The 15,511-nt window shown below is 49.2% G+C and overlaps 2 protein-coding genes across 3 annotated transcripts in view; one reads left to right on the top strand and one right to left on the bottom strand.

Moving 5' to 3' along the window:
• The window catches only part of CPT1B (carnitine palmitoyltransferase 1B), a 35,545-nt gene extending 33,562 nt beyond the window's left edge, over positions 1–1,983 (top strand). For both annotated transcript variants that reach the window (XM_070253874.1, XM_023631561.2), the window contains one exon: positions 1,675–1,983. In XM_070253874.1, coding sequence (XP_070109975.1) covers positions 1,675–1,832 — 158 coding nt within the window. In that variant the 3' untranslated portion in view covers positions 1,833–1,983. The remainder of the gene's footprint in view (positions 1–1,674) is intronic.
• A 179-nt stretch (positions 1,984–2,162) lies between these two features.
• KLHDC7B (kelch domain containing 7B) lies at positions 2,163–7,044 on the bottom strand. Its single transcript, XM_005606808.4, has one exon. The coding sequence runs from the start codon at positions 6,917–6,919 to the stop codon at positions 3,305–3,307; it is 3,615 nt and encodes a 1,204-aa protein (XP_005606865.3). The 5' UTR covers positions 6,920–7,044; the 3' UTR covers positions 2,163–3,304.
• Positions 7,045–15,511: the final 8,467 nt, after the last annotated feature.

Genomic DNA, 15,511 nt, shown 5'->3' with positions numbered 1-15,511 from the left:
TACATATTTAATCCATTTAATCTTCACAGCAAGCCACGAGATTGGGACATTGTCTGTCCTTTACAGATGAGGAGACTGAGGTTAGTAAGTTTAAGTAACTTGTTCTCGGTGACACAGCTAGCAAGTGGAGAGCTGGGAAGAAAACTCTGCTCTGACTCCCAGGTCCATGCTCCATGAACCTGCTGGCAGGTGGTCTGAAGGGATGGTCTGCAGGCTCCCTCCACCAGAATTATCCAGAAGATGCAGGTTCCTGGGCACCATTCCCAACCTGCTGGACAAGATCTTCTTTGAGTTGTGAGAGGTGCCAGCAGTCTACATTTTAACAGGTGTTCCAAGTGACTCTCCAGCTTCCAAAAGTTCAATAATTCCTGTACTACCTATATAGTCGTATTTCCTGTATTTGTTGAGATATTGTACATACCTTTTCTAACAGGTTTTCCCTAGCCAAACAGATGTTACTTTCTGTAAAACTTCGAGTGTGCCACGCTGCTGACCTCAGTTGTGTGTAGATATACATGTACATTTATTGTTAATCATTCTGCCTATCCCTTCTTTGGTTAATTTCCTTGAGGACATAGTTTTCCAAAGTATCCAGTATTTCTTAGCCCAGAAAAGAGGATTTTTTTCTTCTTCTCTCCAAAGCGCCCCCCACCCCTACCCCGTACACAGTTGTATATTCTCGTTGTAGGTCCTTCTAGTTCTGCTGTGTGGGACGCTGCCTCAGCATGGCTTGATGAGCCATTCTAGGTTCACGCCCAGGATCCGAACCAGCGAAACCCTGAGCCGCCGAAGTGGAGCCCCGGAACCACTCGGCCATGGGGCCAGCCCCTGAAAAGAGGATTTTGAAGGAGATGTATTTACTGTGGTTGGCTGTCATGCAGAAGGGAGATAACCCATGTATTTCTTAGTTGTAGAGGGTAGAACCACACCAGTGGGGTGGGTACTGCAGAGAGGAGGATGTAGAGGTGGGATTTTTGCATGCTTCTGTTGAATTTGTGCAAGAAGCACACATTCACCCATAGGCCCACAGGCCCTCCAGTTGCTCTCAAAGGGAAGGAGCAAGAAAGTCTGTCAGTGCAGTGGTGAGCACCAAAGGGCAGCCAACATGGGCCACAGCAAACCTTCCCAGCAGGAAGAGCCCCTGGGCTGGCCTTAATGAAAGCACAAAGGTGCCCAGGTGGAGGTGGGCAGGCATCCCAGGCCACTAACAGAGGTAACATGAGGCTCAGTGCCTTCCGGGACTAGGAGTGGTCACCCTACCTGAGCGTGTGAACTTGGGTAGGTGTTATAACTTCTTGGGAGTCACCCTGCAACCACTCGCTGTGAGCTGTGGATAGATAAGGACCTGTGTTTGCTCTGATTTTTCCTGACATTTCATATCACACTGGCCTCCAGCCTTTTAGTGTCATGGGCTGATGTATCCAGAATTTAAGACCTGTGTGAGATTAGAGAAGTTTCATTACTGCTTTATGTAGGGAGCAGTTTTAATAAGGGTTTTTATGAGCCCTATAACATATAGCCTATCAGCTTTCTCTCCTTAGAGTAACTGAGTGACTCAGCAGGGTCAGGTTCCTGGGATGCTGAGCATGGTTGGAGGTGTCCTTCCCTCCCCAGGATGCCCCAGAGCTGCAGCCCTACCCTGTGGCATGACCAGGGCCTGTCTGGTTGTTGCAGTGCAGGCCACATGGATGGCCTACGACATGGTGGTGATGCGTACCAACCCCACACTGGCAGAGTCCATGCGGCGGCTGGAGGACGCCTTTCTCAACTGCAAGGAGGAGATGGAGAAGAACTGGCAAGAGCTGCTCAGTGAGACCACGCGCAAGCAGTAGGCTCCCTCCCCGCCGTGGTCGCCATGCTGCCGTTTGCCTACGGGGAGAAGCTACTGGGGGACAGCCTTTCTGCCTGGCAGAGTAACAGTGACCCAAATATGTAGCTGTTTGCACAGTGCTCGTTTCTCAATAAACTTATTTTCAGGCACAACCTGAGGATGCCTCTCTTTCCTACCCAGCTTCATATCAGATCTTGTGAACTAAACCTGATAAGTATGAGATGCAGATGCTTTCAACGAATTAAACATATTTAGTGCCAGTAGTGCCACGCATAGAATAAAAAGCAAAAAAGTTTCCAAACAGGGGCAAACGAAGTCAGAGGGCAGGACAGGCAGCAATATTCAGATTTATTCACCTTCCTATGGTAGTTCCAAAGTGGATAAAGGGGAACATTATTTATTCAGTTATGTACCCTGGGCACTGTGCTAGGTGCTCACATAGGTGATCTTATGTTCTCAAACTCTCCTGAGTGACAAATGTTCATCATCTCCATTTCACAGATGAGAAAAACGAAGTTAGATATCTTGTCCAAGTCCACACAGCTAATAAGGGGCAGAGCTAGGCAGAAACCCAGGTCTCATTGAAAAAGGGGATTGGTGGGAAGTGGGGCAGGCTTCTGGAGGGGCTGAGCAGGCAGGAGAGACCCCACAACGATGCGGAAGGGCATAAGCCCAAGTAGTCCTGGCCAGGTCTGGGCTGGGATTATGGGCAGGGGCTACAGACAGCAGAGCAGTTTCACAGATAAGAGCTCTAGGTCCTTGAGGACCAGTCAGACAAAGGAGGGCTACCGAGTTGTTCCTGGGGAGAGCCAAGCCAGGCTCCCCACAGCCTCAGGACAGGCAGAAAGTCCCAGAAGCAAGGATGTTTTCCTGGGACTTCTTTGCCCCTGGTTCCCTGTTCCGCCCACTCATGGGCTGCTTGCCTAGCTTGGAGCCCTAGGGTCAGAATGTAGGAAGCACCAATGTGTTTCCAGCCATCTCCTTCCTCGGCTCAGCAGTCACAGAGCTTCTCAGTGGGACAAGTCCTGGTCCTTCAGTACACATCAGTGACCTGGCTCTCAAAGTACCGGGGAGTCCCACAGGCATATTATTTCCAGGTAGTGTGGTTGGTACTATGACAGGGGAGCCTGGCTTGTGGAAGCCCAGAGAAGGGGAGCTCTGCCTTGAGGAGGGGTTGTGAGTGAGCCAAGGCATTGGGTAACCAGGGAAGGAATTGGGGCAAGAACTGAGTCATAAAGGCAGGAGCAGGTCACAGAGGCAGGGAACCTGGGCTCTCTCAGGGGAGGGGCAGGGAGTGGACAGGGGAAATCACCAGCCTTATTATAAAAGAAAAGGAAAGTTGTCCCAGAAACAACAACAGAAAGTTCTGGATCCCAGCCACCTCCCTGTGCCCCACTTGCCCTCAGACCTCCCACCCCTTGGCCCCAGGGCCTCCCCGGAAAGCATTGGCTCTCCTGGTGCTCTAGCAGCTGGTCAGAGGGCACTCTGCAGCGGATCTGCAGGGGGAACAGTCAGGACGAATGGACAGAGAACCCCCTTACTTCCCAAGGGAAAGGGCTGCAGCTCCTTGGCCTGGAACTGAGCAGTCCCCTCGGAGACCATGAAGGTGGCCGTGACCTGGTGGTTGAGGCAGTAAATGGTGTTGCCCAGAACTGTGCAGCGGAGCGGAGCAGGGTCAGGCAGCGGCAGGGAGGCAGCTTGGCTCCAGGACCCTGTTACGGTGTTGTAGCGCATCACAGCGGCACCCACACCCCGCAGCAGGTCAAAGCGGTATAGGAAGCCTCCGAGCGCCACCATGTCGCTGGAACGCCGGTGGCTGGCACTGTAGGGGCACTCGTTCCACGAATCCTTCACAGGGCTGTACCTGAGCAAGCGGTAGAAGAGGTGGCCCCCAGTGACATAGATGTCCCCACGGCAGGCCACAGCCTCGTGTGCCACAGGGAAGGTGCCTGCAGGGAGGGGTGCGCATGAGGTCCAGGCATCTGTGCGCGGGTCATAGCACTCCATGCTGTACAGGCACTCACCCCCGATGGCATAGAGAAGCCCATCCAGGGCCACCAGTTTGAGCTGGGCACGGGCCTGCTGCATGGGCTGCACCTGGCTCCAGATGTTGGTCAGAGGGTTGTAGCAGAAGACCTCATTGGAGCAGACAGCCTTGGTACCGGAGCCACGGATGCCCCCCGCCAGGAACAGATAGTTGTGCATGGTGCAGAGAGCACAACCCCTCAGCGGGGCCTCCTCAGGCACCTGTGTCAGGCGCCGCCATCTGTTCTCTTGGGGGTTGAACATGTGCAGGTGCATGCGAGGAAGCAGGGGCACAGACCCGGCCTCAGGAGCCTCCTCCCCACGGGGGCCCCTTGTGAGCCCCGAGCGGCTCAGCTGGTAGAGGCTGGGCAGCACAAGGACCCCCAGCACCGCCTGGCCCCGGCCCGTCCGAAGGCTCAGGATGCGCTCCCGGTCAGCCCCACTCAGCCTTCGGTAGAGGTTTGGGTCTCCCAGCACTTGAAGCAGATTGTCACTCATCAAGGCATAGGCGTCCTGGGCCAGGCCACGCTCCCCGTGCTGCTGGGCGAAGGCCAGGACGTCCAGGCAGCTGCCCAGACCCAGTCGCCGCTGCAGAGCTGCTGCTGAAGCCGGCTTGCAGGCTGGGGAGCTGGGTTTCCAGGGCCTTTCCACTACCCCCCAGCTCCCGGGCCTCTGCAGAAACACCATGAGTTTGCGGGCCTCTTTCTGCTTCTCTGTGAGACCCCCTCCACTGCCTGGGGGGCTGTGCCTCCCCACTGGCGCCTCTCCCTGGTGTTGCCCTGTGGCCTCCTGGCTGGTCTCCCGCTCAGAGCTCTCGGCTATTTCACACAGGCTGCGTTTCCTTGGCCGTGGCCGGGGAACAGGCTGTGAGTGCCACCTCGCAGCAGGGGAGGGTGCAGGACTAGGCTGTGTCTGCTCAGGGGGCTGTGAGGGTGTCCTGGGCATTGCAGCTGGTGGCAGTAGGGAGTCCAGACATTTCTCCTCAGTTCCATTTTCTCCTGGGCCTGAGGGAGGGCCTGGGGTGAGAGCCCTGCTCGTCTCGGAGCTTCTCTGCTGTGGCTGACGTCCAGCCCCAGCTAGACCCCCTGTGCCTACCTCTGCAACCATCCTGACTGAGGAGCTGTGCCTGTCCTCCAGGGTGGGGACAGCCCCTTCAAGGGGAGAACCAGACTCTCTGTTCTCAGAGTGTGTGGAAGAGCTGGCATCTCTAAGGCTTTCCAGAGCTGCCCTCGAGGCTCTCCCTTGGGGCCTCTCTTGCCTGGGGAAGGGGTGACTCCTAAGAACCATAGAAATAAGGTTTCCCCACCTGGTTGAGATCTGCCCCTCCTGGTTGCCCTGGCAGAGAGCCACACTGGGCTCCTGAGATGCAGGTCTTGACCCACTAGCTGGGGCAGGGGCTGGGGCTGCAACTGGGGCTGAGATTGGGGCAGGGGATGGGGCGGGGGCTGGCACTGCTCTGAGATTTTCATCCTCAGCAGGACCCTGGCTAACCCTGAGGGGCAAAGAGTCTGAAGGACACGAGTTGGGAGGAGTCGGGGTTACAGGAAAGAGACCTCGGTGCAGATGTACTGTGGGCGGGGAAGCTGAGGGTGGGGGATGCTTAGGGGTGTGTGCGGGGAGGGTGGCTGAAGGGCTCAGGGCAGGGGCGTCGCTGAGGATGTCTGTGACTGGCTTCCCTCCACCCAGACCTCCAGCTGCCTGTGCACTGCTCTGTTCCCCCTGGCCTTGCCAGGATCCACTCCCTTCTTTGATGCCTGGGCCCGCTGGCTTCTCTGTCCTGCCCGGCCCTGAGCTGAAGAAAGACTGGTCTCCAGAGCCATTGGCCTCAGCCTTTCCCACATTGCAGGCCTCTGTGGTTCCCTGCCCTTGGGACAAGAGGGGGCGTCCCCACTGCGGTTCCTCTAGCCATGGGCCCATGGAGCCTGGGGCCTGACTGAAGCTCCTGGTGACAAGAACCTCCTTTCTTGCCCAAGGCCAGCCTTCCACGGAAGCTGGGGACCCCTGAGACTCCTTGGAGGCCTGGGGCCCAGACTCCCTGCTCTCAGCACCTTTGGCTCCTGAGTCCACGGCTAGGCCTGGGGCTATTAGAGGCCCCTTCTCCCCAGGCCCCACCTCTGAGCCACCTGTTATGGGCCTGGTCTGCAGGGTGTGTGATGGCGGCAGCTCCTCGGGGAGAAGGGGTCTCTGGGAGCTTGCAGAGAGGCTGCTGGCTGCATCCACGGTATCCCACACACTCACCACAGTGGCCAGGCATAGGGGGTCCAGCTTTGTGGGCTGGCAAGTTCTATCTCCTGAGCTGTTGTCCACCTGCCACCGCCGGCTTCCTGGGCCTCTCCCCAGTGAGCCATGTGTCCCCACACCTTGTTGCCAGGGGCTGGTGTCCTGTTTCTCTGTGTGGACGGGGCCCTGGTGAGCTGGCACCTTGGCTCGGACGCCTCCTGCCTCTACCTGCATCTCCACTTCTCTGCCAGGACTCCGAGAGGTGAAGTGTATCAGCAGGGGGGCAGGTGTCCCCCCTAATTTTTTCCTATCCAGGAGGGCAGCACATGGCCTGAAAGGCTCACGTCCTTTACCTTGGGGGGCTTCTGGGGTGGCAGTACCATACTGCTGTCCCAAGGCCCTTCCACTGGCCATCTCGCCAGGTATTTTGAGTGGCGGTTCAGCTGTGGCAGCCAGACCTCTACCTCCCGTGGGCTCCTGATCCTGGGCTCCTGCTGCTGCCAGACTCCCCTGGTCGTGTCCTGGAAGGTCTGACTTCCCTTGCCCTGAGCTGGGTCCCTCGACGCCATCACTGACCTGGTACTTTGGGAGCAGGGCTCCCCTGTCTCCTCCTGCCTGAGAAGGCTGGGCCTGGGGGGCTGTGGACACTGGTCCTGCCACCTCCTGGTCCTGTCCAGAGCCGAACCAGTGCAAAGCCAGTGCTGTGGCGGCCACCACAGCTAGCGCCAGCAGAGTCAGCACGGTGCCATCCCAGTCGTCGTCCCCGTCCACATCCCAGCCCCAGCCAGGGCTGTCAGGCTCCAAGGCACCCCGGATCATGGTGCTGGGCTGCAGACTCAGCATGAGGAGCTGGGGCAGCAGGCTGGAAGCTGCGTGTGCTGCACACAAGCCTGTCCTGCACTCAGGCCTGGGCTGCCGTCTGCACAGATGACATCAGCAACACGCCCCGCCCAGAGGGCTGCTCCGTTAAGGTGGACCTGTGCTGGGGGCTAGATACTCTTCCTCGCCTGGGAGGAGGTGAGTCTCTCTGCCTCCACCCAGGCTTGGGGGTTTGTCAGGAGGGCCTAGTTGGAGATATCAGGAGACAACATAATCTGCAAAAGCTCCAGATCTCAGGGGCCTCTCCAGGCCCCCCAGCCCAGCTCCTGCCCCCTTCTCATTTCCCACAGGTTTCAGTGGCAAATGGCAGTGTTCCTCAACACTTCCAGTATCCCAACCAACCTAATCAACCCTCACACCCCTAAACTCACCCCAGACACCAGTGTCTCTCCTTTGAGCCTGGGTCCAGCCTCAGGGGGCTCTGTCAGGGAAGAGTTACCCACAGGGAGATGTTATCTGTGGCTTTAGCAACATGATGCAGCCCTGATGAAATTACCAGAAACCCAAGAACCCAGAAACACACTACAGGGTGGCTGGGGGGATGGGGGAGACATGCCCTGCGGTGCCAACCCTGCAGGCAGGTCTCAGACTGAGGAGGGAGAGCAGAGAGGGCACGAGTCCTGACAGGAAGCACCATCCAGCACAGAGACGGGTAGCTTGAGAAGGTGTGACCTCCTGTCACCACAGGGTGAAGTGGAGGCTTGCACTGTTCTCTCCGGGATACATAAGGGCACTAAGGGTGGGCCAAGGCTGAAGCCCCAACACCCGCTCCTCCAGCAGCCTCTGGACTTTCCTTACCCTGAGTTCAGCAGAGATGCGATAGAGTTTTCAAAAGGAATTTTCCAAGCTGTCAAGAGGAAAAAATGAATGAAATACAGAAAATTCAAAAGTTGTATTTCCCTCTTTATTGGCCTGGCTTATTGCAACCCACGTGGCTCTTCTAGAACCCCCTGGGCCACTGCCTGCACCCTCTGGACTGTCTTGACTGCCCAGATGCTGCTCTCACTATGCCCCTGGAGAGCCCTGAGCCGTCTGCTCCTACTCCCCTTACCGCATCAGCCAGCCCCCAGGGTCCTTTAGAAGCCCTCCTTCGTCCCCCGTGCTCTATCAGCCTGACCTTTGGGTGTCCCATCTCAGTTCTGGCCGAGTCACTCCATCCCCATCCTCCTTGTCAGCACTCAAGCCCCTCACAGGCAGGCATGTGGATGCTCGCATGGGGCATGCACCTGGCCTCCCCCTAGCACTTGGTTTCTCTGAGGAAGAGATTTGTCTCTTCTGTCTGCTTCTCACTTAAGTTGATCTTAGGAGTAAGTCTTGGGACAGGTGCCAGGTGGGGTCCAGACATGAAAAAGAGCCTGGAGTCCCTGGGACAAAGACAGGGCCCCCCACAATGTGTATTTGTTCCTTCTTCTGGGACACAGGACTTCTCCCTACTTAGGCAGCAAGGAGATGGCCAGGAAGTGGCCCTGGCACCCAGCCTGGGCTCTGCTGAGCCTTAGTATCTCACCCATCTGGTCGCCTCCCAGCACCCCCCGCCCCGCAAGCATATTAGATGACAGTAAGAGGGTGGAAGGTGGGCCCATGCCTTAAGGTGGACCTCAAGTTGGGGGCAGACTTTCTGGACACTGCCCTTAATCTCTGTCCTGGCTCCAGGCTCTGCCTCTGGGTTAAGTTTAGGGTCCAAAGACCTTGAGACAATGGAAGTGACACCCCCATCTACACCTCCTTATAGGCCATGCAGTACACCATTAGGTATCTCCACCCACCTTCTTTTTTGGTGTTGTTTTTCTGAGGAAGATCCTCCTTGAGCTAACATCTGTGGCAACCTTCCTCTATTTTTCTGTATGTGGGTCGCTGCCTCAGCACGGCTGATGAGTGGTGTAGGTCCACACCCAGGAACCAAACCCACAATCCCAAGCCACTGAAGTGGTATGCACTGAACTTAACCACTAGGCCACAGGGCTAGCCCCTACACCCAGCTTCATGAAGTTCCCTCTTGTCAGTCCAAGCCCCAGGTTGCTGTCAGAGAATAGAAGTGTCCACCAAGTGATACCTTAGGACACCATAGTGTGGAGGAACTGAGCATAGGAAATCAGCCCAACCAACTTCACAAGGCGCTAAGAACCATGGTCGGTCCTAGAGACACACAGGTGACCAAGGAAGGGTCTAGTCCCATCCTCTTTGGAAAGAAAACACCCCCCTTTGCCAAAATCCAGATCAAAGGAAAAACTCTGCCCTGCATGGAGAAACTTCTTATTGGGAAGGTGACTGAGGACATGCTACCTCCCTAAATTTTGGGAGTTTTGCCCTCCTAACTTCCTAGAGAGAGTAAAAATGTAGTACTGCTGAAAAGGTAACAGAACTTCAAAAGCACATGGGATCACCTACACAAGTTTTGAAACATAAATAATTGTTCTAGTTGTGCCCTTTCTGGAACATCTAGTGGATGAAAAGCATAGTGAAATGAAGACAGTTCCAAATGGAAAGCTGAATACAAATAGACAGCTAATATACATAAGTAGAAAACCCCATCAAGTGTAGAGTTTCTCTATTACCGGAATTTTTAAAAAGAAAGAAATATTGTATAATCAGCAATGATGATATAAAACAAAGAATATAATATTATTATATAATCCTATTTATATTAAAAGTATATGTGCATTTTTATATATGTGTAAATAAATCTAGAATAATGTTTAAGTCTTAGAAAATATAAATCCCAGATTTAGTCATTACACCCAACAAGGAATAGCTCTGAAGGAATTCATCTGATTTGGGAAAAGTTTACACGCAAAAAAAGTTATTTAGGGCCAGCCCTGTGGCCGAGTGGTTAAAGTTCCGTGCACTCTGCTTCAGCAGCCAAGAGTTCACGGGTTCAGATCCCAGGTGTGGACCTCCTCCACTCATCAGCCATGGTGTAGAGGCGTCCCACATACAAAGTAGAGGAAGATCGGCACAGATGTTAGCTCAGAGCCAATCTTCCTCACCAAAAAAAGAGAGAGAGAAATAATACAATATGATTTATAGTGGAAAAAGTTAAAATATGTAAGCATTCAACAATATGGAAATGATGAAGAAAATACGCACATGACTTTAAAATGTGGTATTGAAAAACTTATTTAAATAATTATTGATAATGTAGCTGTGAAGTTTAATACAAATATTAATGGGGAGTCTTGTAATAAATGAGGCATAAAATAAAATCTTTAAAAAAGGATAAACCTTGGGGCTGGCTCAGTGGCACAGCAGTTAAGTATGCACATTCCACTTTGGCGGCCCAGGGTTTGCCGGTTTGGATCCTGGGTGTGGACATGGCACTGCTTTGCAAGCCATGCTGTGGTAGGCATCCCACATATAATAAGTAGAAGAAGATGGGCACAGATGTTAGCTCAGGGCCAGTCTTCCTCAGCAAAAAAAAAAAAAAAAAAAAGAGGAGGATTGGCAGCAGATGTTAGCTCAGGGCTAACCTTCCTCAAAAAAAAAAAAAAAAAAAAGGACAAACCATGGAAGGGCAGGAGAAGAAAGAGCAAAGCATAATGAAAGTCACCTCTTATTCCAAGGGGAGAATATACACTGTCTGAATCTTGAAATCAGTTGCTAAATTCAGTCCAAATGTAAGTTTAAATTTTTTAAAAATTCTAAATCGATGCAGACATTTGCCACATACAGGGAGTGGAAAACAATGTCATAAAGATGACAACTGATAGAAGACAATTCAGCAATTCAAAAGACCCAATGCATCTCAAGCAGGAGAAAGAAAAGGAAATGAATACCAAGATACATCAGAGTAAAACTGTGGCAAACACAAAAGATGGAAAATCTCAAGAGGAACAAGAGAAAAAAGACAGACAGCCTACAAAGGAATGATAGCCTTACATCTGACTTCTCAATGACAGACAAATGAGGTCAGAAGACAATGCAATGAAATTTTCAATGTGCTGAAGGAAAATAACTACCAATCTAAAATTCTATACTTACAAGAAATATCTTTAAAGAATGAAGGCAAAATAAAAACATTTCCAGACAAATGAACACTGAGAGTCTTCACTGAAGGAAATTCTAAACTATATATTTCAGGCATAAAGAAAATCACACCAGGGGCTGGCCTGATGGCACGGCGGTTAAGTGCACACGTTCTGCCTCTCAGTGGCCCGGGGTTCGGATCCCAGGTGCAGACATGGCACCGCTTGGCAAAAGCCATGCTGTGGTAGGCGTCCCACGTATAAAGTAGAGGAAGATGGGCACGGATGTTAGCTCAGGACCAGTCTTCCTCAGCAAAAAGGGGAGGATTGGCAGCAGTTAGCTCAGGGCTAATCTTCCTCAAAAAAAAAAAGGAAAAAGAAAAAAAAGAAAATCACACCAGATGAAAGAACTATGAATGCCAGAAGGAAAGAACAAGTGGTGAGTACATGAATATCTAAATAAACATTGACTTTATTATACAATAATCAGGTTTTCTGAGTGTCTTATGTAGAATTAAAAGAAAAACAAGAAACAATGAAACCAAAGTTGGTTCTTTGCAAAGATCAACAAAATTTATAAACCTCTAGCTAGAGTGACCAAGAAAAAAAGGAAGATACAAATAACTAAAATCAGAAATGAAAGTGGGAACATTACCACCGACCTTATAGAAAAAAAAGGACATTATAAGAGAATACTATGAACAATTATATGCCAACAAATTAGATAACCTAGATGAAGTGGACAAATTCCTAGAAACACACAAACTACCAAAACAAACTCAGAAGAAATGGAAAATCTCAACAGACTTAGAACAAGAGGTTGAATCAATAATCAAAAACCTCCCAACAAAGAAAATTCCAGGACCAGAGAGCTTTATTGGTGAACGCTATCAAACATTTAAAGAAGAATTAACACCAATCCTTCTCAAACGCTTTCAAAAAATTGAAGAGGCAGGAATACTTCCTAACTTATTCTATGAGGCCAGCATTACCCTGATGCCAAAACCAGATGAATACATCACAAGAAAAGAAAATTACAGACGAATATCCTTTATGAATGTAGATACAAAAATCCTCAACAAAACACTAGCAAACTGAATCCAGCAGCATATTAAGGGGATTATACATTGTGACCAAATGGGATTCATCCCAGGAAAGTAAGAGCGGTTCAACATAAGAAAATCAATCAATGTAATACACTGATTACAATACATTAACATACTAGAGCACATTAATAGAACAAAGAAGAAAAAAGCACTTTAGAGGTTGGCCCAGTGGCGTAGCAGTTAAGTTCCTATGCTCCACTTTGGCAGCCTGGGGTTCACAGGTTTGGATCCCAGGCGTGGACCTACACACTGCTCATCAAGCCATGCTGTGGCAGGTGTCCTGCATACAAAGTAGAGGAAAACTAGCATAGATGTTAGCTCAGGGACAATCTTCCTCAAAAAAAAGAAAAGAAAAGAAAAGAAAAAGAAAAAGATTTTATCATCTCAATTGACACAGAAAGAGGACCTGACAAAACTCAGTACCTTTTCAGGGTAAAAAAAAAAAAAAAAAACAACTCTCAGAAAACTAGGAATTACAGGGAACTACCTCAACATGATAAAGGACACTTAAGAAAAACCCATAGCTAACATCACACTCAATGGTGAAGATTGAAAATGTTCCCTCTCCCTAAAATCAGGAACAAGGACAGAATGCTGCATTCACTGAAGCTATTCAGTATTGTACTGGAAGTTCTAGCCAGAGCTCTCCAGAAAATAATAAAAAGGCATCCATGGGGCCAGCCCCATGGCTGAGTGGTTAAGTTCGTGCACTCCACTTTGGCAGCCCAGGGTTTCGCCAGTTTGAATCCTAGGCGCGGACATGGCACCACTTATCAGGCCATGCTGAGGTGGCGTCCCACATGCCACAACTAGAAGCACCTACAACTAAAAATACATAACTATGTACCAGGGCACTTTGGGGAGAAAAACGAAAAATTTAAAAATCTAAAAGAAAAAGGCATCCAAATTCGAAAGGAAGAGGTAAAACTAACTCTAGTCACAGATGACACGATCTTATACATATAAAATTATACATTGAATCAACAAGTAACCAACTAGAGCTAATAAACAAATTCAGCAAAATTGCATAATACAAGATCAATACACAAAAAATCAGTTGTGTTTCGGGGCCGGTCCGATGGCACAGCGGTTAAGTTCGCACGTTCTGCATTGGCGACCCGGGGTTCGCCGGTTTGGATCCCGGGTGTGGACATAGCACCACTTGGTAAAAGCCATGCTGTGGTGGGCGTCCCACAAATAAAGTAGAGGAAGATGGGCACGATGTTAGCTCAGGGCCAGCCTTCCTCAGCTAAAAGAGGAGGACTGGCAGTAGTTAGCTGAGGGCTAACCTTCCTCAAGAAAAAAAAAAATCAGTTGTGTTTCTATACACCAGCAACAAACAATCTGAAGAAGAAATTAAGAAAGCAATTTAATTTACAATACTATTTAAAATAATTAAATACTCGGGAATAAATCTAACCAAGGAGATGAAAGACTTGTACGCCAAAAACTACAAAACATTGCTGAAAGAAATCAAAGAACACATAACAGTTGAGGAAACAAAGAAAATCTATTATGTTTTATTTAGAAGCATTTAGGTGGGAGAAAAGGAGGACGCCTCCAATGAAAGATGGTAATGTTGAAGGTAGAACTCATACATACCTTATATATTAGTTTTAAAATTTGTGAAAAATAAGAACAAAGTAAATCGAAAGAAAAAGTAAATCTCTTCCTTGCCAAATATTACAAAAAACTTCAACGATGATAAAACAAATCCTGACTGACAGAGAAACTGAGCAATCAGTGGGAAGGGAGAGGGGCCAGGTGGTGCAGCATGTACAGAGCGCCCTCTGGAGGTAGATGCTATGCATAACGTCTTCCAAAATAAATTTACAGAAAGGGCCACCGAAACTGTTCAAATCTAATTTCAAGTGGTGTAAAATTTTGAGTAGCTATTTAAAAACTGGATTATAATTTATCTCCATGTAAAACATACATCCATTAATAGCTCGAGGCACATCTTTTTTTTTTTGAGGAAGATTAGCCCTGAGCTAACATCTGCTGCCAATCCTTCTCTTTTTGCTGAGAAAGACTGGCCCTGAGCTAACATCCATGCCCATCTTCCTCAACTTTATATATGGGACTCCCGCCACAGCATGGCTTGACAAGCGGCGCCATGTCTGCACCTGGGATCCAAACAGGTGAACCCCGGACCTCCAAAGTGGAATGTACCAACATAACTGCTGTACCACTGGGCCCGCCCCACATTTTCTCATTCTTAATTTTGTATACTTTTACTTTTCCCCCTTGATCAAGCTCATTAAAGCATTTATCTACTTAATTGTCTTCTTTTAAAAAATAGCTATTGTATTTATTCATCCTATTATTTTGTTTGTGTTGGTTCCTGTTTTATTCTTTTAGTTTATTTTATTCTTTTTTCTGTTTGTATTACTAAGTATTTCTAAGACAAACAGTAAGTTTTATTTAAAATTTTTCTTCATTAATGAAGTCATTTAAGGCTATATGTTTTCCTCTGAATACAGCTTTGGCTATGTTCTATAGAGTTGGGTATGAAGGGATCTGCCTTTTCAGTGTTTTATATATAATTTGTAACTTCACATTTAGGGATCTACCTTTGCTCTGTTTTTTTTGTTTTCTTCTTCTTCTTCTCCCCAAAGTCCCCCAGTACATAGTTGTATAGTCTAAGTTGTAGGTCCTTCTGATTGTGCTATGTGCAATGCCTCCTCATCATGGCTTGACAACTGATGCCATGCCAGTGCTCAGGATCCAAACCAGCAAAACCCTGGGCCACCAAAGCAGAGGCCCGGAACTTATCCACTTAGCCACAGGGTGGCCCCTGCACTGTTTGATACACAATTTGTAACTTCACATTTGAGTTTCTCTTTGATCCAGGGCTTTTTAAGAAGAGAATTTGTTAATTTTTAAGTATTTGTTTCCTTCTTTCTTTCTTTCTTTTTCTTTTTTTTAAGGATTGGCACCTGGGCTAACAACTGTTACCAATCTTTGTTTTTTTTTCTGCTTTATCTCCCCAAACCCCCCCTGTACACAGCTGTATATCTTAGTTGCATGTCCTTCTAGTTGTGGGATGTGGGACCCTGCCTCAACGTGGCCTGATGAGCGGTGCCATGTCGTCGCCCAGGATCTGAACCCTGGGCCCCTGCAGCGGAGTGCACGAACTTAACCACTCGGCTATGCAGCCAGCCCCTGTTTCTTTCTTTTTTAAAAACTGTTTTATCGTTTGTTTAGAATTGGTTTAGACTGATCAAATCATGTGTCCTATCATATCGCTTTATTCAACTTGTATGGGAGTTTTTGGCCCAGTATGATTATTCTTTGCAAATATTCCATGGGCTTAAACACATGCAAAGTTCTCTACACTTAACGTTTAAATTGAGTATGCGGTTTGTACTGTTCAATTTCTTTATTCTTATACTTGTTTTTCTGTGCAGATCTGTCCATTTCTGTAATGGGTATACTGAAGCCTGGGGAGGGTGTCTGGTCCGTGGCCTGGCCTGCAGGACACGTGC

The sequence above is a fragment of the Equus caballus genome, chromosome 28 (genome assembly GCF_041296265.1).
Source record: "Equus caballus isolate H_3958 breed thoroughbred chromosome 28, TB-T2T, whole genome shotgun sequence".
Taxonomy (NCBI): Eukaryota; Metazoa; Chordata; class Mammalia; order Perissodactyla; family Equidae; genus Equus; species Equus caballus.
The sequence above is the reverse complement of the archived record's forward strand: the minus strand, read 5'-3'. Positions and strand labels throughout refer to the sequence as shown.